We start from the raw sequence: 25,505 nt of genomic DNA, 5'->3' as shown, positions 1-25,505 counted from the left end.
TGGCCCTGGAACCCAGAGCTGTCAGCCATATTGTGGCTGAACCATAACACCTACCTTGTGTTAATTTGGTATAAAAATTTCCAAAATAGGTCTTGTTGGAAGATGTATGTCACTGAGGGTGAGTTTTGAGGTTTCATAAGTCCACAACAGGCCCAGTCTCTGGCTCTCCGCTGCTTGTTGATCAGATGTAAGCGCCCAGTTACTGTTCTGGCACCATGCCTGCGTGCCTGCCGGCCCGCAAGCTCCCCACCATGAAGCCCAAGGATTCACCCCCTGAAACTATAAGCAAGCCCTCAGTTCAAATCTTCCTCTCCTAAGCTGCCTTGGTCACGGCATGTCCTCACAGCCGTAGATCCATAAATAAGGCAGAGAGAGAACAGACAGACTTCTACTTTGTGTCCTTTTCTTCGTCTCTGTCTCTGTCTCCGTCCCCATCACAGAAGGTGTGGCATAGGAGCTGATAAAGAGCACAGGGATCCTTCACTGGCCTGCAGGGCAGAAGTGCACTAACGTGCAGTCTGGCCTCAGCCACATTCCTAAGCTCCTGCAGCAAGCAGTTCTTGAAGATACCAACACGTGCGTCTACATATCCTTCCTGGCGCTCTCGGGCACGCATCCTCCCTTGATCTGTTCACACTCTTCCTGTTGGCTGGTTGGAAGCGGATCTACAAGTCTGCGTACAACCGAGATGGAACCGTGGACCTGGGAGTCCTTGCATACTTGTCTTTATGTCTCTGGAGCGTAGGAGGTCAGCTGTGCAAACGTCCAGGGCAAGGAGACGGCCGAGGACAGTTCAGGCCTGTGAATGCTTTTCAGTACATGAACAGAAGAAGGAGGAGGAGGCCTTAGAGTAAGTAAACAGAGAAGTGTGGTGTGCTCCGTGGCAAATGCTTTACCATGGAGTGCTGTAGAGTAGTGGTCAGGGTTCAGTGGACACAAGACTGGTTGTGGGTCAACAGTGCAAGCTTGTGACCTGAGTTTGATCCCAGGAGTCCACCTGGAAAGGAGACAAATGGATTGATGAAGCTCTCTTTTGACTACACATGGGCCCTGGCAAGTGTGTTCCCTCACTACCACAATCATACATACTCTTGTAATGTTGGTAAATAAAATTTATCAAAAAGGTGGCCGTTTGGGGCTGTAGCTACTGAGAGGTGCTTGCTGCATATGCATGAAGCTCTACGTTCAATTCTAGAACTCCTTAAAAAGGAAGGGAGGTAGGGAAGAAGAAAAAAATGATACAGTCCTTGGATTTGTCATTGGTGTTTTCTGCCTGGCAAGACTTTAAGGAATGATTCATGTGAAAGATTTTTTTTTTTCCTAAGCAAGAGTGTCACAATATAGCCCCGTCTGTCCTGGAACTCTCTGTAAACCAGGCTGGCCTCAAACTCACAGACTCTGCCTGCCAATGCTTCCAAGTGCTGGGATTAAAGTTGTGCACCATTACATCTGGTTCCATGTGGCAGATTTTGATGATGTCAGGCCCTGCGCGGGATCAAGTCGATGGGTGCATAGATGAAGAGTGAGTATCCCAGAGTGACTGCTAGTCATAAATGAGGTCAGGTAGGGTGTCAGGGGTCTCTCTGACCCTGGTAGTTCTGATGCACCAAGTTGTGGGTAAAAAGAGCCCTTAGAGCTATTTTTACAGGAAGTTCCTGGTGTGTTCATTAGCTCCAATTAAAACAAACAAAAACCTTAGGAAGCTCAGAATTTGAGGCATTCTCGTGGTAGATGGCATACAGTTCTGTGAGGAAGTACAGGAGAAATGGGAAGTGTATACGGGTCGTAAGAAGTCTCACCCACCACTGTCTACACATTTGTAGATTGAGGCTGGGAGTCACTCAGTAGTTAAAAGCCTGTACTACTTTTGCAGAGGACCTGAGTTTGAGTCCCAGGACCCAACATCTCTGGCTTCCAAGAGCATCAACAAACTCAAAAACCTGATTAATAAATCTTAAAACTGGGGGCTGGAGAGATGGCTCAGTGGTTAAGAGCATTGCCTGCTCTTCCAAAGGTCCTGAGTTCAATTCCCGGCAACCACATGGTGGCTCACAACCATCTATAATGAGGTCTGGTGCCCTCTTCTGGCCTGCACACACACACACACACACACACAGACAGAATATTGTATACATAATAAATAAATAAACATTTAAAATAAATAAATAAATCTTAAAACAATAAAACAATTTGAGGGGCTTGGAGAGATGGCTCAGAGGTTAAGATACTTGTTGCTCTTCCAGAGGACGTGGGTTCAGTTGCGAGCACCCACATGTTGATTCACAGTCATCCATAACTCCAGGCCCTGTGGTCAGATGCCCTCTTGTTACCTTTATGGGACCAGGCACACACTGGGTGCACATACGTGCACATACATGCAATCAAAACATTCATATACATAAAATACAATAGATAAATACTTAAATTTTTTTAATGTGTGGGGCTAGAGATATGGCTCAGTAGTTAAGAGCACTGACTGCTCTTCCTGAGGACCCAGGTTCAATTCCCAGCACCCACATGGCAGCTCACAAATGTCTATAAGTCAGACACCCTCACACAAACATTCATGCAGGCAAAACACCAATGTACATAATATAAAAAATAAACTTAATTTTTTTGTTTTGTGTATCAGAACAGGGTTTCTCTGTGTTGCCTTGGCTGTCCTGGAACTTACTCTGAAGACCAGGCTGGCCTTGAGCTCACAGAAATCTTTCTGCCTCTGCATCCTGTGTGCTGGGATTAAAGGTGTGTACCACTGCCCATCTAAAAAACATTTTGAAATGTAAAATTTATTTTTCAATGTATGTGTGAGTCTGTGTGTATCTGTATTTATGTGTCTACATGACTCTGAGCATATGCAGAAGCCCAGAGAGGAAAGCACTGGACCCCTTAGAACGGGATTTATAGGCCATAAGATATCCAGCATATGTGCCGGGATATGAATCCTGGTCATGATTGGGCAGTAAGCTCCGGCTCTCTTAGCCCCTGAGCCATGGCTCCTACTCAATTACCTACTCTTTAGCCACCAAGTTTCTGTCCTTTTAGAACAACTGTTTCATAGATGCCTCTTGGACAATTTATATGCATGGAAAACATATACAAATATATATAAATTCTAGTGAAGTTTCCCCTTTGCCATGCTGGAAGGAATCCAGGGCCTGGGCTGTACTAACATGCCCACATGGGCTCCACCATGAGCCATGCCTGCAGCCCATGTTTTACATCTTGTGTTTTCACTTTTGAACCTCGGAGATTGTTAGTGCTGCTTAGTGTTTGCGAGCATTCTTTATTTTATATGTCTTTATGTGTGTCTACATTATTAGTAGGCACATGTGCATGCCGGTGCTGATGGAGGTTAGAAGAATTTCTCAAATGCCTTGGAGCTGGACTTACAGGTGGTTATGAGCTGCCCATGGGTGCTGAAACCCAAACTCCAGTCCTCTGGGAGAGCAAGAAGTGCTCTTGACCATTGAACCATCTGTCATCCAGCTCCTCATTGTTATGTGTTTTTTTCCTTTTCGTTTTTTTTTTCTTTGTCCTTTTCGTTTTTTTTAAGACAGGGTCTCATGCAGCTCAAACTGACCTTGAGTTAGCTTGGGGTGATGTTGAATTTCTAATCGTCCTGTCTAGGTACAAGGATTGCATCTCCCAAGTGCTAGGATTACAGGCATGCATCGCCATCATTGGCAGAATGTATATTTCTGCATATGTTAACCACCATTGTGGGTTTTTTTTTCCCCTCTGAGACAGGGTTTCACTGTGTGGCTTTGGAACCTGCCCTGGAACTCATTCTGTAGACCATGTTGGCCTCGAACTCACAGAGATCTGCCTGAGTATTGGGATTAAAAGCATGTGCCATCACCACCTGGCCCATTATGATTTTTTTTTAATATTTATTTATTATGTATACAATATTCTGTCTGTATGCCTGAAGGCCAGAAGAGGGCGCCAGACCTCTTTACAGATGGTTGTGAGCCACCATGTGGTTGCTGGGAATTGAACTCAGGACCTTTGGAAGAGCAGGCAATGCTCTTAACCACTGAGCCATCTCTCCAGCCCCCCCATTATGATTTTTTAAAATTATTTTTTTTTCACTTCATGTGCATTGGTGTTTTGCCTGCATATATGTCTGTGAGAGTGTCAGATCCCCTGGAACTGGAGCCACAGATGGCCATTGCTGTCGTGTGGGTGCTGGGTCCTCTGGAAGGGCAGCCATTGCTCCCAAATGCTGAGCCATCCATGTAGCCTCTACCGTAGTGCTTTTAAAAACAAAGATTTGGTTTGGCCGATTGGTGGTGGTGTACGCCTTTAATCCCAGCACTTGAGAGGCAGAGGCAGGTGGATCTCTGTGAGTTTGAGGTCAGCCTGGTCTACAAGAGCTAGTTCCAGGACAGGCTCCAAAGCTACAGAGAAACCATGTCTCGAAAAACCAAACCAAACCAAACCAAAAACAAAGATTTGTTTATATTTTATGTATTTGTGTATGTTTGCATTGTTAGTAGGCACATGTACACGCCAGTGCCCATTAAGGCCACAAGAGGTTCTATCAGTCGGTTTTAATTATGTACATGTGTGTGTATTTGTGAGCGTCTGTGTGCATGTGAGTGCAGGTGTCTTTGGGGGACAGAGGTCTGGCTCTCTGTGCAGCAGGAGATAGAGGTAGTTTTGAGCCACCTGATGCTGGTACTGGCAACAGAACTCTCAGGTTCTCTGCAGAAGCAGTATGTGCTCTAACTGCTGAGCCATCTCTCCGGCCTCACATTTGTGATTTTTAAAATCTTTTTCAGCAGGAACGGAGAAGTCCCTTGTTGTAGGTCATCGGTGTAGGCATCATTCCATATATCCTTTTCTTCCTCTCGACTGTCTGCTCACATACTTTGCTCATTTGCTCACTCATCTTGTCCATTAAGAACACTAACACTGGCCGGGCGGTGGTGGCGCACACTTTAATCCCCGCACTCGGGAGGCAGAGGCAGGCGGATCTTGGGAGTTCTTTGGGGACATGGAGAGCCAGTCCCTCAAGTGGTCCTGGGAAGCAGGCACCTGCACTCCTTGACACCTAGAGGTTATTTCTGCTTTAGTTCCATCAGCTCGAGTTTGGGTTGTTTGCTGGACAGTTGGCATAGGAGGGTCTGTGGGCTGAGGCTCCAGAGCGAATTGTATCTGGGGAGTACAGATGGGTCCTTGTCTTCAAGAAGCTTTAAGGCTTTTCTGGGAAATGGAAACATTTCCACAACCCAGAGAACTCTATAAAAGGGCAACCCCACTAATGCTTTCCAAAGGGTTACTATGAATAACATTACATGGTCTCCTTGCCCACTTACTTCTGTTCTCCCAGGGCACTGAGAGCATAACCACCTACACGTTCAACACGCACAAAGCCCAGCACACCTTCTGTAAGAGATGTGGTGTCCAGAGCTTCTACACTCCGCGCTCCAACCCTGGAGGCTTTGGTGAGTGACGGGTGTATCCATGGGCTTGGGACTCTGAGGAGCCTGGTGTGCTTGGGGTTTGAGTGCTGGTTGGACAGGTGGGCCCTGGCATGCGTGTCAGAGGAGCAGGGTTCCTCTGATGGGTGCTGGTCAAGTGTCTGGGCATACGGTAGTTTTTCAGAGTCCATCATCTGTAGGTGGTTCTTATTCCCTGGTACCCTAGGACTGTGGGGAGACCCTACAAGGTAGAGAGAAGATAGGTGGGATGTCTCAGTGGTTAAGAGTACTGGCTGCTCCTTCAGAGGACCAGAGTTCAATTCCTATCTCAGTCCATCTGTAACTCCAGTCTTGGGGGTCTGGTACATTCCTCTGGTCTTTGTGGGCCCTGTATGCATGTGGTGTATGCAAGCTAAACACCTATACACATTAAATCAATAAATTTAAAGGAAAGGCGGGTAGAAAATGGGCCTGTGGGTTCGGGGAGGTCATTGGGACAATGAGGGTGTAAAGCGGGGGAGAGGCCAGAATGATGGCTGTTGCTGGTGGCATCTGAAAACAGAGTTAAGGGCTGTGTCTGCAGCTCAGTGGTAGTGAGTACTTATCTGGCATCCATGATCTTCACCCTGTCCTCAACTAGATTTAAAAAAAAAATTTAATTGTTTTGTTCAAAAAAGAAAAAAAGAGCCAGGTGTAATGGTACACACCTTTGATCTCAGCACTCAGGAGGCAGAGGCAGGAGGATCTCTTGTGAGTTCGAGGCCAGCCTGACATACAAAATGGGTTCCAGGACTACATGGGGCTACATAGAAAAACCCTGTCTCAAAAAACCAAAACTAAACAAAGAAGCAAGAGAACCAGGTGTGGTAGTGAATGAGAGGTGAATGCAGAGTTGTCTAGGTTCGAGGTCATTTTAGCTATGTAGCTGGTTTGTGGTAAGTCTAGGCTAGACACCATCTCAAAAGAGGGAGGAGCTGGAGAGTCAGCTCAGTGGTTAAGATCACTGACTGATCTTGCTGAGGACCTGGGTTCAGTTTCTAGCACCAAAAGGTGGCTCATAACTGTAATCTCAGGGGTCCAGTACCCTCTGTTCTCCACAGGCTGCTATACACCCATATCTGGTCCACAGACAGAATACAGAATGCAGACACTAAATATATGCTTTTAAAAAGAAAAAGAGGCGCCTCCAGAGCCCTCTTCAGGCCCCGCTTGATCTGGAGGAGGATGGATACAACCATCCTTGGACAGAGTATATGAGGCTGCCATGTCCCTGTGCCCTAGCCGCTGGATCTGTGGGTGCACCTGTGACTGTACCATACCCGTCTTCTAGCAGAGAGAAGCGGGCATCACGCCAGTCTCTCTACTCCGTGTCTTTAGCAGCTGCCGCTGGTTCCTGGTCTGCCAAGTCCTGGTTACCTTGAAACAGGAAAGGGTTTTTGTTGTTTATTTGTGGGATTGTTTATGTAGGTTTGGTTTTGAGACTCTCTTATACTGTGTAGTCCAGGCTAGCTTCCTGGCAGGCATGCCTCTTGCTTCTGCCACCCGATTGATGAGATTAAGGCATGTTCTACTATGCCTGCTCAGGAAAAGGTTTTAATAGTTACAAAGTCCTGTACAAACTGGAAAGTATTTAGCTCTTTATCTATCTAAACCCAGGAAAGGCCTGAGAATTGTGCCAGGCTTGAACTTCCTAATACTTTTGACATCTGGCCCCGCCCCACCCCCACCCCTCATACTGGGGATTGACCACATGGACATGTACATACTCGGCAAGTGTTCTATCACTGAGCTATGTCTCAGGCCTCCGAGGTTTTGAATGCTGCCTGGCATTGGCTGACCCTCCTTTAGAGTATCTGACCTTCACATGGCAGATGTGGACCATAAGGTGTAGGCCGAGCTAGAACCTTCTCAGTACATGAGGCCACACAGCGTCGTAAGCTGAGGTGGTAAGCAAGAGCATGCCACACAGATAGCTCTAGTGGGATAGAGGTGTCTGACAGATTCTCCGGTCTTACCCACACTGAGGACCCCTCTCCTCTGTTCCACTTGCCCCTAGGAATTGCCCCCCACTGCCTTGATGAGGGCACTGTTCGGAGTGTGGTCACTGAGGAGTTCAATGGCAGTGACTGGGAGAGAGCCATGAAGGAGCACAAGACCATCAAGAACATGTCCAAAGAGTGAGCTCAGGCGTCCTCCTTCCTGAGACAGAGAGAGCAGGGCAGCAGCCCTGTGGGTTGTGTGGGTGTGCATCGCTGTGCAGATCTGGGCCGCTATCTCCACTCCCAGTGCCCCGTGGTTCGCTCCAGCCACCATTTCTTTAGGCAGCTCTGCCCTTAGCCCAGATGTCTTGGAAGACAGTTGACCCTCTCCCTTCCCACTAACTTTTGTGTGATCTTTTAGAAAATAAACATTTCTGACATTAACGCTATTACTGTGGTCCCTCATTCCTTTGAACTTTGACTTTTGCTCTGAGGCCTGTCACGTAATAGCAGATTAAAATAACAGGCACCGATAAGGCACCGGCATCCAAACCGAAAAGAGATAAGTTGGGAAGAGCTATTACAACCAGAAACTGGAGGAGTCCGTGTGCGCTGTGAAGCTGTGGACCAGGTGCTCAGAGGCCACAGAGCTAGTCCAGGAAGACCTGGACAGGCTGCGACAGGAGTCACTCTGGGCTTGCACTTTTAGTTTATTTCTTATCCAGGTATTTTTTTATTTTTGTCGTGACGGGCGCTTTGCTGTTGTGTTCTCCTTGCCTGCTCTTTTCCTTTTGATAGTCCCATGCTGTTGCCCAGGCTGACCTGTGACTCAGCACTTCTGCCTCAGTCCTCTGCATGCTAGGTTACGAGCATGCGCTGCTGTGTCTAGCCACTTTTTTTTATAAGGTCAGTCAGCTGCTTTGTTTATTTTGATTTTCTCTTGTTGTGTGCCTTGGTTAGCAGCCAGGGCAGCATGCATGCGAGGCACCAGCCTTAACCACTTCTGCTCTCTCTTTAAGTGTGGTCAGATAGGTGTAACGTAAAATGTAGCATCTTAACCACACATGGGACTACAACACAGATTATACATACGCACGCACCACAAATATACATCAAAAAAATCCAACAGTGAAAAATGAAGATTTGGGTCGTCACTTGCTGAGGCTGTAGTATCGGAAGTTTGTTTTGTCATAAAGTTGTTAGGAACCTGAAAGCAAAGCAGCTGTGAACAAGACAAAGAAAGCCAACCTGTTGTACAGAAATTTTAATATAATACATGTTTATTAAATACTTAATATTTTCCAGAAACTCTAATATTTGAAATAGTTGACTAACTCATTCAATTAATCTTTTCTTTTTACAATTAGCAAAGTATTTAGTTTCATTACAGCATTTAAAAATTATTAGCGTGTTCCTGTATGATGTCGTCTGCCTCACAATCACTCACTTATTAAAACAGAGCAGTTGCTGATTAACTCCTCCAGGTATGCAGTGCTTGGCAGCTACAGGGAATTTTGGGGTTTGGGGTTTGTTTGTTTGTTTTATGTTTTCCAGACAGGGAAACATTCTCTGTAACCCTGGCTGTCCTGGAACTCACTCTGGAGACCAGGCTGGCCTCGAGCTCACAGAGATCCGCCTGCCTCTGCCTCCTGAGTGCTGGGATTAAAGGTGAGCGCCGCCACCACCCGGCTGTTTCAGGGATTTTTGAGGACAGCTGCATGATGGGAGACAGACAAGGAGCCAATGAAACACCGCAGGGGAAGAATCACCAGAGCAGTTACACCAGGACATGCCATGACTTAGGGCGCAGAGGCTGAAATCTCTCACCTCTGAAGCCTGACAGCCCGAGCTGGAGCCATGAAACCCAGGGTGGGAGGAGAGAAGCCGCTCCTGAGCGTGGTCCTCTGACCTGCACAGCCTGCCTGTGCTCATCGTGTAGACTGTACACCCACGAGCTGGGGAAAGGAAGTGAAGACAAGGTTCTCGGCTTGCTGGGAGAAATCCTCATTGTTAGGATCTGGTCAGACAGTCCTAGGACTGCACAACCCATAGACTGGATTTTCAGAGTCCAACATGGTTTCCCTTGCCTGTAATCCATCCCAGTAGCCAGGAGTCAGAGGCTGGGGGACTGTGGCAAGTTCCGTGCTCATGGTCTAAACAGCAAGTTCCAAATAGCTCAGACTTCACAGTAAGTCTCAAAAATAAACAGACAAAAAAAAAAAAAAACAACAAAAATTCCAGGCATTTTTAGTTTTTTAATTAAAAAATGTATTTTATAAATTTATTTATTTATTTATTTTTGGATTTTCGAGACAGGGTTTCTCCATAGCTTTTGGTTCCTGTCCTGGAACTAGCTCTTGTAGACTAGGCTGACCTCAAACTCACAGAGATCGCCTGCCTCTGCCTCCCGAGTGCTGGGATTAAAGGCGTGAGCCACCACCGCCCGGCTTTATAAATTTAATTTTAAAAGACTTATTTATGTATTTTTTTGGATATGGGTGCTCTATTTGTCTGTATGCCTGCACACCAGAAGAGAGCATCAGATACCATTACAGATGATTGTGAGCCACCATGTGGGTGCTGGGAGTTGAACTCAGAACCTCTGGAAGAGCAACCAGTGCCTTTAACTACTGAGCCACTGAAATTGTGTCTGTTTGTTTGGAGGCAGGGTTTCTCTGTGTAGTCCTGGCTCTCCTGGAACTTGCTCTGTAGACCAGGCTGGCTTTGAACTCAGAGATCCACCTGTCTTTGCCACCCAAGTTCTGGGACTAAAGATGTACACCACCGCACCCAGCTCTAAATTTAATTTTTAAAAAGATTTTTATTTTATATGTTTGCCTGTGTGTTTGTATGTCCACTACTTGTATGTTAGGGGCAAGAGCAGTGCTTTTATTTGCTGAGCTGTTCCTCCAGACCCGAGTATTTTTTACTAAAGTCTCTATATATTTACCTGTATTTTCTACTTTCATATTTTTCCCTTGTGTCTCTTGTTTTTCAAACAAACAGTCCTTTAATCTTGACTTTTTTTCCTCTTTGCAGTCCCTCCTCCAACCCCTCTATCCGGCTAGATCCTATGAAAGGTGTAAGGGGAGTTGACCTCCACAACATCAAAACAGGTAGCAGGTGGTCAGCATTTCCTTGGATGAACCAACCATCCCTATTACTGTGCAGGTTGTGTTTTCAAATCTGTGTCTGTCTCAGTTCGGGTTTCTTTTTCTGTTGCTGTGAAGAGACACCGTGACCACGGCAACTCTTTTAAAGGAAGACATTTTATTGGGGGTGCTTTACAGTTTCAAAGATTGAGTCCATTCTCGTCAAGGTGGTGTGTAGGGAGATGTGGTGCTGGAGAGGGAACTGATTTCTGCATCTTGATTCTGAGATTTCTGTCTTGTTGTTGTAGGCAACAGAAATGAACTGGGCGTTGCTTAAGCATAGGAGACCTCAAAGCCCTGCCCCCTATGGTGACATGCTTCCTCCAACAAGGCCACACCTCCTAATAGTGCCACTCCATTTGGGGGTCGTTTTCTTTCAAACCACCACAGTACCCTTCATTTCTTCTTATCTATTTAAAAAATATTTTAATTTGTACTGTGTGTCTGCATGTGCATGCGTGTCTGTGTGTGTTCCACAGCATGCTCAGAAGTCAGAGGACAATTTAGAGTCAGTTCTTTCCTTTGCTATTTGTTGCAGAATAGTTGATCACACTGTGAACCCTGAGATTACATTGTTTAAATAAAATCAACCATAGGTCGAGATGTGGATCAAGCAACCAGTTGGCTGAAAGTAACCATAGAGGGTGAGGGGAAGTAGGGAGGAGAGAGAGAGAGAGAGAGAGAGAGATAGAGAGAGAGAGAGAGAGAGAGAGAGAGAGAGGATCATAGGAAATAGAAGGGCGGGATATCTGGTTGGTTGGAGGAATACTTTTTCAGAAGGTATAGAAGAGAACATTCTTTCTGAGGCAAAGGCAGAGGAGGAAGTCATCCCCCTGCTTTCTTTGCCTCTGAGCTAGCAAGTGTTCACCCCAGCATCTGACTCCCAAGTCTTTATTGGTAAAATAAAAGGATAGAGACGTGGTTAGAAACAACATTTACCTCCATGTATGGAGGTGGCATAGACAGCTTTGGTGAGACGTGCAGACTCCCTGGGGCCACAGCCTCAGCTTTAGCAGTGAAGCAGAGGTGGCAAAGTGTAGTCACAACCAGGACAGCTGTCGGTTCAGTTACAGCCACCGTGTGGCAGAGGAAAACAACAGCCACGAATGTTTGGAGGTTGAACTTAGGTCATCAGGCTTGATGGCAAGCGCCTTTGCTCACTGGCCTATGTTCTTTATTTTGAGACAGCATCTCATCACGTAGTCCTTACTGCTCTAGAACTGCCAGCTTCTGCTCCTAGTGCTGGGATTAAAGGGGTGATGGCTGATCTTCGCTGTCAACTTGACGATTTGCAATCACTTAACACCTAAGCAGCTGGGCATGCCTGTGGACGTTTTACTTGATTGGGTCATTTGAGGTAGGAAGACCGGCTTTGTAAGTGGTCCTGAGTCTCTTGTGCAGTTTTCATATAGTCCCTTCTAACACCAAACAGCTATCTGTTATGGGAAGTCAGGCTCAGGACGCGGAGACCTGAAAGTGTCTGTGTATGCTTGTCTTAGTTACTTCTCTGTAGCGGTGACAAAACACCGTGACCAAGAAACTTACCAAGAAAAGTGTTTAGTTTGGCTTATGTTTTCAGAGGGTTAGAGTCCATGGCAGAACAAAGGCATGGTGGTAGGAACAGCCAAGAGCTCACATCTTGACCTACCAGTATGAGGCAGGAAAAGAAAGAGACTAGCCTTGGCATGGGCTTTTAAAACCTAGAAGCCCCAGTGGCACACCTCCCTCAACAAGGCCACCCCTCCTAATCCTTTCCAAACAGTTCTACCAAGTGGGACCAAATATTCAAACATAAGAGCCTATGGGAGCCCAGTTTTCATTAAAACTGCCATGATGCTCACTACCAAGGCTCAGAGACACCGATTTTCAGTCCCCATGTGGCAATACAACCTTACTTATTGAACTTATTGGACCTCATTTATCACACTGTGGCTGGGATTTGTGGTATTCTGATACTGGCTTAGGAAATCACCCATTTCCACTAAACTTCCCACTTGGTTGCCATGGGATTGTAAACACTTTTCAGTGGTGATTTATGTATTCGGTCTCAGAAACCATTTCTGCTTCCTCTTTTTATTTAGTGTTTCCATATGCTGACTTCTCTCTTTCTCCCTCCCTCCCTCTCTTCTGGAGCCGAGGACTGAATTTATGGTATCATGCTTACAGGACTCTGTCACTGAGCTAAATCCCCAATGTCAGCTTATTTTATTTCATTTCTCAAAGAAAACTTACTATCCTTTCTGTTATCTTCTTTTGTACCTATTGTTAGTGTTCATCTGTAAATAAGTCTTCCTTCTGGTTTATGGTGTTGACTTTCTGAAATTGAATCCTGTAGTTCACTTGTTTTCTACCTTTTAAAAAATAATTTCTTTTTATGTGCGTTGGTCTTTTGCATGCACGTATATCTGTGCAAGGGATCAGACCACTGGAACCGGAGCTAGGGTTGTGAGCTGCCATGTGGGTGCTGGGAATTGAACCCAGGCTCTCTGGAAGAGCAGCTAGCGCTCTAACTACTGAGCCATCTATCTCTCCAGCCCCACCTTTTTTTAAGTGAAAGAATTTAAAGACTATAGATTACATACAGATTCCACATGCTAAACTTCTTATTTCTAGGTGTGAGTGAGTGTGTAAGTGAGTGAGTGATTGAATTTATAGCCTCTGGGACACTCTTCCGCTGTCACAGCCTCTGTCCTAGGATTTGGTTTTATTTTCTCTTTGAGAAAGGGTGGTGTTATGTTTGTTCTTGGGTTTTGGTCTTTGTTGTTTTCTGAGACAAAGTCTTGTTACATGCAGGCCAGCCTGGCTTTGAACTTGCACTCCTCCTCCCTCGGGCTCCTGAGTGCCGAGATTATACGAATGTAATACCGCACCTCATCTGAAGTTAGATTTTGGTCACACACTGTGAACAGAAAAGTCTCTGTGTTGGGGTACTTATTACGGAGTTTTCAGTGGCCAGTGACTAACTGGTGTTTGTAAATGAGTGTTCTGTCAGTGGATATCGGTGGCTTCTTAAAGGATTTGAAAATCTTGTGTGTCTTTGTCGTGTGTGGGCTTGTGTGTGTGAATGCAGGTGACCAGAGGCTTTGGATCCATTTGGAGCAGGGAATGAGTGGTCTGACACGGGGTGCTGGAAATCAAACTGGCCCTCTGCAGGAGCGGTGGGGGCTTTCGACCGTGCACCCTCCACTCTAGCCCAGTACTGGCGTTTCTAAGTGCTGTGTGAACTAGCTGCCAGGTTGATTTGCCAGATTCCGGATGAGATTAGAGCCTCCGACTGTTACACTGTTCTGTTTTGTTTTTCACTTTTTAAGGCACCATCTCTCTACATAGCCCTGGTTCTCTTGAACTCGCAGAGATCTGCCTGCCTCTGCGTGTACACCATAACCTTGAATTTCTGATCCTCTGGCCTTCACCTCTTGAATGCTGAGATTTCAGGCAGGCACCACCACCACGCCCTGTTTATATAGCACTGGAAACCAGACCCAGGTCTCCATGCATCCTAGGCAACCGCTTCGCTGAGCTACACCCCCAGCTATTTCGCAGGCTTTTAATTTCCCCCTGGTGAATTTGGATACAGTACTTTTCCATAACTACCAGTCTCGCCTGGACCCTGTTATTTGTCCTGCATCTTGACATTTTACCCTCCCCAGCATCCCTCTGCTCCAGAAGAAACATTTAGAGTGCTTTTCCCTCCTGTCACAATTAGGGAGCATCCATGAAGCAAATTGAAAGGAAATCGTTATTAGGTTTCAGCTTGGGCTCTGCAAATCATAACCACAACCCTAGGAAAGAGCATTTTTCCAGTGTGTCACGTAGTTTTGTCCTGCCTGTAATTGTCACAGATTGAATGATATGGAAGGTTTAATGAGGCAAATGTGAAGTTGTTTGCGTTTTAGTCTGGTTTTGAGAGAGTGTCTTGCCATGTAGATCGTGGTGGCTTTAAACTTGAAATCCTTCTGCTTCGGCATCCTGAGAGCACACCACCATGCAGGCCTTTTTAGACAGGGTCTCTCGCTATAGCCCCGGCTATTCTGGAACTCATTACGTAGACTGAACTGGCCTCTTCTTATTTTTTATTCTTTGTTTTTAATTATTTATTTTTATAGCTGCATGGTGGTGGCATACACCTTTAATTCCAGCACTCAGGAGGCAGAGACAGACAGGCTGATCTCTGTGAGTTTGAGGCCAGCCTGGTCTACAGAGCTAGTTCCAGGACAACTAGGGCTGTTATACAGAGAAACCCTGTCTCAAAAAAAAATTGTTATTTTGTGTTCATTGGCATTTTGCCTGCATATATGTCTATGTGAAGGTGTCTCTGAGTTCCATGTCAGGTTAGCCTACAAAACAGTTCCAGGACAGTCAAGGCCAAACAGGAAAAACCCTGTCTTAGAAAACAAACAAAACAAAGCCAAACAAAAAAAAAAATTTTTTTTTTTACGTATTATTTATTTTTGAAGAGTCTTCTTTAGCCTGGGTTGGTTTCAAACTTGCTATGTATCTGAGGATGACCTCGAATTTCTAATTCTTCTGCCTCCACAGCCCAAATGTTGGCACACAGTTTATGCTATGCTGGAGGCCAAACCTAGGCAAGCACTCTACCAACCAAGTTACCATCACCAACCTCTTAATTTACAATAGATAGCAAAATAAATATGAACAGGTACAAAATCTCAAATGTCACTACCTGGAAGTATTGTAATTCTATGCATTTTTTTTCCAAGACAGGGTTTCTCTGTGTAGTTTCAGCTGTCCTGGAACTTGCTCTGTAGACCAGGCTAGCCTCGAACTCATAGAACTCAGCTTATCTCTGTCTCCTGAGTGCTGTGATTAAAGGCGTCTGCCATCACCTGGCTCTATGCATCTTTTTAACCTCTGAGATTTGAAAATATTTTTCATAGCTTATGCTATGTATATATTGTAAAATAAAATAAAAAGTTGAGTATTGTGTTCGTGTAGTTTTGGGTCTTGGTGTTTTTTGTCCCCTAAGGTGGCAGCAGGGTCTGTGTGACTCTTGTCCATAGGGTTTGTTCTCAGAGGCTGCTTTGCTGGGATCTCCCCGGTCTAAGGAGATAAGCCAGCTCCAAGCCAGGCCCAGGGACTTCTTGGTCTGTTAAAGATCTGAAAACTCTTCTGGCTTCAGAGGAACTGCAGTGAGTTGATTCTCATGTATCTGGAGAAGAGGACGTAGAGGCGGCGGAACCAGACAAGCTGACTCTGGTGGCAGGACATGGCTTTCTGGAAGAATCAGAGGACACTTGCTCTGGCTCTTATTTTCAGACCTTCCCTTCTCACCAGATCAGGGCACACCGACCCACAGTCCCCCACCCCAGCTCTAATGATTCTCAGAGTCACCTGGCCCGCTGCTGGCTCTTTTTTTTTTTTTTTTAAAGATTTATTTTATATGTATGGGTGCACATGTATATGTATCCCTTATGTATAGTACTCATGGAGGCCAGAAGAGGGTGAAGACACCCTGGAACTGGAGTTTCAGATGGTTGTAGGGTGCTTAAGGTAGGTGCAGGGAACTGAACCCAGGTCCCCTGCAAGAGCATCAGGTGTTCTTAACCACTGAGCCATCTCTCCAGCCGTTTATTTCTTTTACTGATGTTATTATATATTTCTGCGTTTCCTAAAGTGAGCGTGTTGCCATTTATTTATCTAAAGTCTTTATAATCAGAAAAAAGGCTCAAGTCATTGAAAATACATGCCTGTCAGGTGTAGCTGAAATCATCTAGCAAGCAGGGCGGGCCTCGTCCCTGTGCAGGGGGCTTTGCCAGGTAGCAGGGCTTTGCGGAGCCCAGGGACCTGAGGCTGGGTTCACAATGCAGTATTCAGGAAGTACAACCCTTACCTTGGCCTGTGCCACTTCTTTGCTGGTGAGTATGAAGAGGGCATCCTGGGGTGAGAGTAGAGACCAGGGCAGATCCAGGAGGTAGAGATACTTCCGGAGCACACTTACAGACTGCAGAGTGAGTACGGAACACCCTGGGCAAGGGAGAATAGAAGCTACTCTCAGCCGGGCATTTCCCTGAGCACCCTCCCTCTCCAGGTGGCTCAAGGCAGGCTGAGCAGTTGCTCTCCACCTTGGGTGCCTGGTGGCACTTTGACCAGTATTCTCCTATACGGGAAGAGTGACAGGGCCACAGAGCTCCCGCCCACTGTTTGTGTAACTGATAGGAAGGGGCTGCCAGAGGGTGGAGGGAGGCTGATGGAGACAGGAATGTCTGAGTCCGGAGGCTGAAGACTCATTTCAGCTTTGCTCCAACACGAGGCGCTGCATGTGGTGGCTTCCACCTGTCACCCCAGCACTTGGACGGCAGAGGCAGGGGGACTCCCATGAGTCAGAGGCAAGCCTGGGTTTCATGATGCATTTGAGGTTAGCCTGGGCTTCAGAGTGAGACCCTGTCTCTAGAAAACAAACAAACAAACAAAAAAAAAAAACCCCAAAAAGACCTGACGCATAAATTCTCTTAACTGCTCTGGATTTTAGCTTCCTAGCTGCTAAAGTAATGTTGATAGTATAGGGCCTGCCCATCTTCCATGGTGGACAGAAGACACAGCACACATCACTTAGGTCACTTTTGATTTCATGTCACCCTTGTAAGGCAGGACAGGCCAGAACTTGTTCAGAGAAGTAGTGTAGGACATCAGGCAGCGGATGGTCAGTGGGGTCCTATGCCTCCTACACAGTGACTGGCCAGTGGGGTCCTATGCCTCCTACACAGTGACTGGCCAATGGGGTTGTATGCCTCCCAGGCAGTGACTGGCTAGTGGGGTCTTATGCCTCCTACACAGTGACTGGCCAATGGGGTTGTATGCCTTCCAGGCAGTGACTGGCTAGTGGGGTCCTATGCCTCCTACACAGTGACTGGCCAGTGGGGTCCTAGGTTTCACAGGGAGAGGTTAGAAAGTGCACTATTTCAAGCTCATCAATCTACAGGAAACTTGTGAGTCACCTTTGTAACCCTTAATTGAGTGGGTGATGGGAGGGGAGTTTGGACAGACTAACAGAATGTCGGCAGTGGAAAGGAGCTACCTCCCCTGGGAGGCAACTAGACAGGGTGCTTGGCAGTGGATACAGTCTGAACCCCACACAGACCTGACTGGTTCAGGGGGAGTGGCCCACCTTCCAACACGGCTGCTCTGTGTCTAGGTGTCCTTCAGTGCACAGCAATGCTGTTCTAGGATCCCCACAAACACTACAGTTATGGATGCTCGAGTCTCTCATATAGAATGATGGAGACTTACACAGAACCTACCCACATTCTCTTGTATATGTTAAATCATCTCTAGGTTACTTATAATCCCTAATATAAGGCAAATGCCATGGAAATAGTTGCTACATTGCATTGTCTAGGGACCAATGATGAAAAAAGAATCTTCATGTTCTGTACAGGTGCCCTTCCCCCCTGCATATTTAAACATTTGTGTGTGTGCGCGCGCGTGTGCACGTGCTCATGCCTGCCTGACTTTGTGTGCACCACATTTGTGCACAGGGTGTCTGATGTCCCTGGAACTGGAGTTATAGGTTGTTGTAATCCGCCTGATATGGGTGCAGGGAATTGAACCCAGGCCTTTTGTGAGAGCAGTAAGCGCTCTTAACTGAGGAGCCACGTCTCCAGCATCCCCTTGAATAATTTTGATCCCAGGCTGTGAAATCCATGGATACATAGAAACCCACAGATATAGAGGGCTGACAATATTTGCAAATCTCCCTGGTAAATTTCTTAAAGGGATAGTAACCATTGTCTATTTGCAATAAAACCAGGCCCTCCTTACCTGTAGGCAGCTTCCCTTCAGAGCGCAGGGCCCTGGAGGATGGAGAGGACAAACATTAGAGAGGGAATGAGTCACTTAACTTTTCCGTGTTAACAGGAGGGACCTTCAGAGCAAGGCCTGTGCGTCCCAGGCCCAACCAAATGCACAACCTCCCCGTGGTTTCTACTGCATGAACCAGCATCTAAATATATGGGATTCTACACCTTTGGCTATTGCTGAGGGGAGCAGAACAGGCATTTCATCCCCACTCAGCTTGTTCCAGAAGCTGGTGTACGGCTTATGGAACAGTCTGGCCAAGTGTTCCCCGTTAGAATAAATGGGTAACTATCCTTAAACTTTGAGTTAGCTGGCCTTGGTGGTGCACGTCTTTAATCCCAGCACTCAGGAGGCAGAAGCAGATAGATCTCTGAGTTCAAGACCAGCCTAGTCTACATAGTGAGTTCCAGGAGTCAGGGCTATGCAGAGAAATGTTGTCTCGAAAAAAACAAAAAATAAATACAAAACAAAAAAGAAATTATACACTTTGGAGGCAGAGGCAGGTATATCTCTGTGAGTTCGAAGCCAGCCTGGTCTACAGAGAGAGTTTCAGGACAGCCAGAGCTATCACAAATAAAAATCCTGTCTTGAAAAACCAAAACAACAACATATATATATATATATATATATATATATACATACACACATATATATACACATATATATATCATGAGTAATGAAAGAATGTTTGAACATGTTAATTTTGTTTCATATTTTCTTTCTCCTTTTGACCCCCTCACTCCCACTGTCTGACAATGAAAGCTGCTCTGGGCTCACTGCTCTAAGGAGGGGCACAGTAAATTCGACACCAGTAATTACTGGATTGCTTCCTGGCTTTGTGATCAGAGGCGGGGCACACAGAAGAAGTGGGTAGACCCAGACAACACACACACACACACACACACACACACACACACACACACACACGAATAGAGGCTCAGGGGCAGGGGTCAAAGTGAAGGAGTCAAGAGAGAGTTAGTTGGTAAATGCATGGGAACCCTAAGAATCAGAAAAGCTGAAAGAGGTTTCTGGGATCCTGGGAGACATCTTGTCCTGCACTCTGGGCAGAGCCAGTCTGACTTTGAGGCAGATACACTGGTCCAGAGGTGAGAACTGGAGGTCCACACCACGTAATCACACTCACAGCCCTCATGACCCTTGAAGAATCTTACTGAGCATGGCTGGGAAGAGAGCCCTGGGCATTAGGGCACGGAGGGGTCTTGGGTAGGAAGAAAGACAGGAAGAGACTGGGAGATGATCAGGGAGACCAGGGGTGGGAACAGTGTCAGCAAGTCAAAGCAGCATTTTGATGAGTGACAGGGTCAAATGCCACACAAGGGCACAGGTGAGGACGAAGGTGAGTGGTGGACTCAGCAGACAGGAGTGGAGAAAACTTTCAGTAGCTGGTCAGCGTTCCCATGCATTGCTTTCTCTGAAGTGCGGGCTCACATGAGTACAGAAAGGACTCATGAACTCTGAGATCCCATGACACTCCAGCGTCTGAAGAAATACCAGCCGTGGCAGCCTGTTGGCAGAAAGCTGTGCCCTGCCCTGGATGACTCCTCGCGGGGCCCCCACAGGGTTGACTAGTGTCCTAGTTGGCTCTCTGTTGCTGTGATAAATACCAAGACCAAAGGCGACTCTGGGGGGTGTTCATCTTAAAACTCCCAGATCACTGTCTATCACAGGAAAGTCAGGTCAAGAATTCAAGCAGGAACCTGGAGGTAGGAACTGAAGCAGAGGCCATGGAGAAGGCTTCTTACTGGCTTGCCTTGGGGGACACCGCCCACAGTAGGCTGGGCCCCTCTACATCAATCATCAATCAAGAAAATGCCCCACAGGCTTTCCTTCAGGCCAATTTGATGGAGGCCTTTTCTTAATTGACATTCCCTCTTCCCAGATGACCCTAGCTGTGTCAAGCTGACAAAAAACAGGCATCACAAGCAGGGATGGAACTAACCAAGTCCCCTCAAGTGCCTTGCCCACTGTCTGCTGAGGTGCTCTTGGTTTGTTTATAGCAAGCTTGAGCTGACCATTTTCCTGGTTAATACTTGGGTACAAATTTATAAGGCTCTGTGTGGACCTGGAATGAAGTGGAGCCCCTGTTTCTACCTGCCAATGGCTGGCTTTCCAGCAGTCCAGTCTTTAGAATAACAAGTTTGGCTAAACGTCCATTCCTGGAATACACACTTTTTTGTGTATCTTCACCCAAAAAATTGCATCGTCTACTGAAACCTGAGGTGTGACTTTCTTAACTATGAATGAACCTAATGCAACTGTTAACACATAGCTGTACCTGTGGCCTCTGCTGGTCCAGGAAATGAATGGTTTTTACAAGAGGGGAGAGAAGTGTGGTGTCATCATCCCACAGTCAAAGAATCAGGGTTAACTGGGAAGAAGATACGAGAGTACTAATTTCTAGCACCTTCCAAAGTTGCATACAATTAAAGACAAGGCTGGGGAGCCATCAAGCTGGGATTGCCTTCGTGTGAACCTAATGGAAGCAGCCAATGGAGGCACCTAATGGAAGAGAGAACCGGGATGCCCGAGTGCTAGGCTTGTCTCTGCTAATGTTGAGTCTTGTGATGGGCAAACATCTTCACTGCCTGTCAAATGAGAGGGTTGCACTCAGTGACCAGTGAGGTCATTTCCAACTTCATAACGTTGACAGCCTCAGTCTGCTAATGGTGAACATGTTTAGAAGAAGAGAAAGTAAGACTTTCCAGTGCCCCTTTCTTTCCTCGGCAGCTAGGACAGAGCCTGCACTCTGCAGAAGTATTCTCTGGAGGAGAGGGAACACAGTCTGTTTGTTTGACCCTAAGTCATGCACCATTTTTGAGGCTCCATTTTGGTTTCACTGATAAGATGAGATAGTCTTGCTTGTGGCCTAAAATGCCTGATGCAGAGACCTTCCTGCCAGTCCCCCGAATGCCAGGCTAACAGGCAACAATTGGGATGTCATATTACCCAGGTATGTCATTGTTCTCCCAAAGCCTGGGAACAGCTTAGAAGAAACCTAACAGAACATCAGTGAGGGGAGGGGTGAAGATGGTTAAACTGGGTGCTGGTCCACAGGCCTTACTCCTGGACTCTCCTTCATTCCTTTCAAGGCTGAGGATTTGGCCTGTCAGGTTTCTGTGGCCACAGTAAAGATGGAAATAGAGTCTGTCACCCCATTTGGAGTATCCAGGGGATAAAATAAGAATTCAACTGTTAAAGTGGACAGGTACACACCTGTAATCCCAGCATCAATAGGCAGAGGTCTGAGGCTCACTGTAAGTTTGAGCCCAACCTGGTCTACATAGTGAGTTCTAGACAAGATAGGACTCGTCTAGACCAGCCAGGATGAGATAGCAAGACCCTGTCTCAAAAGCAAAACCAACCAACCAACAAACAAAAATATAAAAAAACCTCTACTCCTCCCTAAGAGCCTATAGGTAGTTAATGACTGCCACACACACGCATGCCACACACACACACATGCCACACACACGCATGCCACACAGTATGCCACACACACATGCCACACGCGCGCATGCCACACACACGCACAGGAAGGAAGGACAGTCAGTCTCTTACCCTAGGGAAGGGGAAGAGAGAGCAATGGAGAATGAGTATGATCAAAACACATCATATACATGTCTAAGGATTATGAAAAACCCACTACCATGTATATTTAATATAGGTCAATAAAATCTTTCTTTGTTTGTCTTGTTTTTTCATGACAGATTTTCTTTGTGTAGCCCTGGGTGACACTATTTTAAATCAGGCTGGCCTCAAACTCACAGAGATCCCCCTGCCTCTGTCTCCTAGTGCTGGGATTAAAGGCATGTGCTACCACCTCCTGGCTTGGCCAATAAAAACTTTAAAAAACACAGTATGTCTACTACACTCAATAAATAAAGACTGAAAAATAAAAAAAATCTGAAAAAAAACCCCTGAAAAATAAAAAACTTAGGAGACAGTCATTCCCACCCCTACAAAGACTTGCAGGAGCCGCCTGCCTCTGCCTCCAGGAGTTCTCATAAAGAGGATGTGGGGCTGGAGAGGGGGCTTAGTGGCTTAGAGCACTGTTTAGGGGATCCAGGTTCAATTCCCAGCACCCACACAAAGGCCCACAACCACCTGTAACTAGTCTGTGGGGATCTGACGCCATCTTCTGGCCTCTGTGGGCACTGCATGCATGTGGTACACTGGTACACGGACATACATGAAGGCAGAACACCCATACATGTTTTTAAAAAAAAGGTGTGAGCTGGGCCATGGTGGTGCACGTCTTTAATCCCAGCACTCAGGAGGCAGAGGCAGATGGATCTCTGTGAGTTCGAGACCAGCCTGGTCTACAAGAGCTAGTTCCAGGACAGGCTCCAAAGCCACAGAGAAACCCTGTCTCGAAAAACAAAAACAAAAACAAACAAACAAACAAACAAAGATGTGGTGAGGTGGGTAGGTGGTGAGCACCAGGGCAGCGCTGACTGCATGGTGACAAAAGAGAAAGTATCCCGGGACTCGGACGACAGGCAGGAAAGTGTTTTAGCACATGGGGAGACCCTTTCCCACTCCCGTCACCCAGAGAAGCATACCTCACGGCTTTGTACAAAGCCACATGATTGCTGTGACCACTGACTCCTTCTGCATCAAAAGTCACCACCTGTAGGGACAGACCCGGGGAGGAAGGGCTCACTCAGAGCTGCGGAATGGCTTCTCCACTGCCTCAGCTTCAAAGTGGCCTTCACCATTCCTCTGGGGAAGGAAAGAGCAGAGCCTGAAACTTTTCAAATTCTGAGCAGCCAGGGTCACCCCTGAGCAGGTGGACCTGTGTGTGGTGACGGTCAGTGTTTGCTTCACTCTCGTTCCGGGACATAGAAAGAGCAGAGTGGGAGTCACCTCATGACAGAAACTTGTGTGTGTGCAAGGTGTGTGTAAGAATGTGCCCTTGGAGACCAGAGAGGAACTGCAGGTGTTATTCCCCTGGAGATCCCTGCCTTGTTTTTGAGATAGTGTCCTTCACCTACCTGGAGTTTGGTGCCCAGGCCAGCCTGGCAGGCCTGGGAGTACCAGGGATCTGCCTGCCTCTGTTTCCCCAGTGCTGGGATCATAAACACACAGCACCGTGCCTGGCTTTTGTTTGTTGGTTTTCAACATGGGCTCTAGAAATCAAACTTGAATTCTCATGCTTGCAAGGCAAGTCTTTACCGACTGAGATGACCAAGGCTAGGATACCTTTGCGGAGGGCTGGGGATGTGGCTTAGCTGGCGGAACTTGTCTAGCACACGTGAAACCCAGAGTTTGTTCCTTAGCACTTCGTAAGCTTGATGTGGTGGTGCGTGCATGTAATCCCAGATCCTGGGAGAGAGAGGCATGAGGGGCAGAAGTGTAGGGCCATCCTTGATCTACGGGAAGTTTGAGGCCAGCCTGGGATACATGAGAACTTGTCTCAGCAGATGTTTGTTTCTTTGCCTGGCCACGTGCTAAGCACGTTCATTTCCTTAGCTGACTGCTGCGTAGGATTTGTTCAGGTGGATGTGGCCTGATTCACTGGGTGTCCTTTCCTCGTGCCACCCCACAAGTACAGTGTCCTGGAGTCAAGTCACAGGAGTCTAGCTCAGGCTGCCTCTCGTTCCATTTGTACAGATATCTTCAGTGTGGCTCACAGAAGCAATATAAGAAAACAAGGACTCAGGAAAAGAGTAGGGATGGTTGGTTAGACGGAACGAGAAGGGCTGTCCCCAAGGACGGAAAGTGTCCTCATACACTTGAAAGGGTTAGAACTGAATTGGGTAGTCTGGGGAAGATTCACTCTTGCTCCATTTATTTTGTGATTATGATTTTTTTTTTGTGAGATGTCTCATGTACCCCAGCCTTGCCTTGAACTCTCTATGTAGCTGAGGCTAGCCTTAAATTCCTGGTTTCCCTGCCTCTACCTCCCAGGTGATGGAATTACAGACCTGTACCAATACACCAGGTTTGGTCTTTCTTTACACAGGAGTGGCCCTGGCTACCATGAGAGCACCATGGAGTGTCAGTGCCAATTCAGGGCATGCCCTACACAGTCTCACGATGACAAGGAGAAGGGCTTTAAGGCCAGGATAATTGTTCCCCTTTGTTAAAACTAAGAAGAAATTTTTCCTTCTTTCTTGGTTTTTGCATTACTGGGATTCAAACCCAGGGGGGATTGTGTATAACTAGGCAAGCACTCAGCCACTGGGCTAGACTCCCAGCCCTGAAACTCAGGAGCTTTCTGGCATAGTCCTCCTCCCATTCACTTGTCTCAAATCATAATTAGTGCCCCTGGAGGCGGGTGCTCTGTTCAGGAATTTTTCTAGGGCCAGGCATCAGAATTGGGTTTTATTATTAAAAGAACACATTTACAATTCTTCCTAACCAGCAGCAGGTCCTGAGACTGTCACCAAGATGTTCAACCCATCAGTGTGAAGCTTAGGACCCATTAAAAGTCATTCCTAGGATGAGCCCAGCAGTGGTGGCGCATGCCTTTAATCCCAGCACTCGGGAGGCAGAGGCAGGTGGATCTCTGTGAGTTCAAGGCTTGCCTGATCTACAAGCTAGTTCCAGGACAGGCTCCAAATCTACAGAGAAACCTGATGTAGGAGGGTCATCTGTCTATGTGTTACTTTCATTGGTTAATAAAGAAACTGCCTTGGCTTTTTGATAGGGCAGGATTTAGATAGGTGGAGTAGACTGAACAGAATGCTGGGAGAAAAAAAGCAGAGTCAGGCAGATGCCATGAAGCTCTGGCCCGAGATGGACATAGGTTATAATCTTCCCAGTAAACCACAACCCTGTGGTGATACACAGATTACTAGATATGGGTTAAAGCAAGATGTGAGAGTTAGCCAAGAAGAGGCAAGATATAATGGGCCAGGCAGTGTTTAAATGAATACAGTTTTCGTGTTATTATTTCCGGGGATAAGCTAGCTGTGTGGGAGCTGGGTGGGACAAAAAGCAGGCCTGCTCACCTCATCACTACAGAAACCCTATCTTGAAAAACCCTATCTTGAAAAAAAAATCATCCATAGGACTGTAATAATACTGGGCCCTCCCATCTTGTGTGAGTGAGGCCGTTGAGTATGGCTGCTCTGTAGATTTGCTCTGCTACCCATGTCCTGTTT

At 46.7% G+C, this 25,505-nt stretch overlaps 2 protein-coding genes across 5 annotated transcripts in view; one reads left to right on the top strand and one right to left on the bottom strand.

Moving 5' to 3' along the window:
* Cenpv (centromere protein V) overlaps positions 1-7,857 on the top strand; it is a 17,800-nt gene extending 9,943 nt beyond the window's left edge. Inside the window, exons 4-5 of the mRNA XM_050163746.1 lie at positions 5,339-5,453; positions 7,486-7,857. Coding sequence (XP_050019703.1) covers positions 5,339-5,453; positions 7,486-7,610 — 240 coding nt within the window. The 3' untranslated portion in view covers positions 7,611-7,857. The remainder of the gene's footprint in view (positions 1-5,338; positions 5,454-7,485) is intronic.
* Positions 7,858-8,721: 864 nt separating this feature from the next.
* Pigl (phosphatidylinositol glycan anchor biosynthesis class L) overlaps positions 8,722-25,505 on the bottom strand; it is a 62,431-nt gene continuing 45,647 nt past the window's right edge. Inside the window, exons 4-8 of one of the 4 annotated variants that reach the window (XR_007595636.1) lie at positions 22,959-23,026; positions 18,340-18,371; positions 16,412-16,545; positions 9,236-9,363; positions 8,729-9,122 (exon numbers count right to left, since the gene is read on the bottom strand). Coding sequence is in view for 3 of the 4 variants with exons in the window: in XM_050163668.1 (XP_050019625.1) it covers positions 15,697-15,795; positions 16,412-16,545; positions 18,340-18,371; positions 22,959-23,026 (333 nt within the window). In the remaining variant the exon portion in view is untranslated. The other 3 variants (XM_050163669.1, XM_050163668.1, XM_050163670.1) reach the window with 3 other exon arrangements.

Source organism: Alexandromys fortis, unplaced genomic scaffold, assembly GCF_014885135.2.
Source record: "Alexandromys fortis isolate MF-2015 unplaced genomic scaffold, M_Fortis_MF-2015_v1.1 scaffold_149, whole genome shotgun sequence".
Taxonomy (NCBI): domain Eukaryota; kingdom Metazoa; phylum Chordata; class Mammalia; order Rodentia; family Cricetidae; genus Alexandromys; species Alexandromys fortis.
Note: the sequence above shows the minus strand (reverse complement) of the source record. Positions and strands in the feature narration are given on the sequence as shown.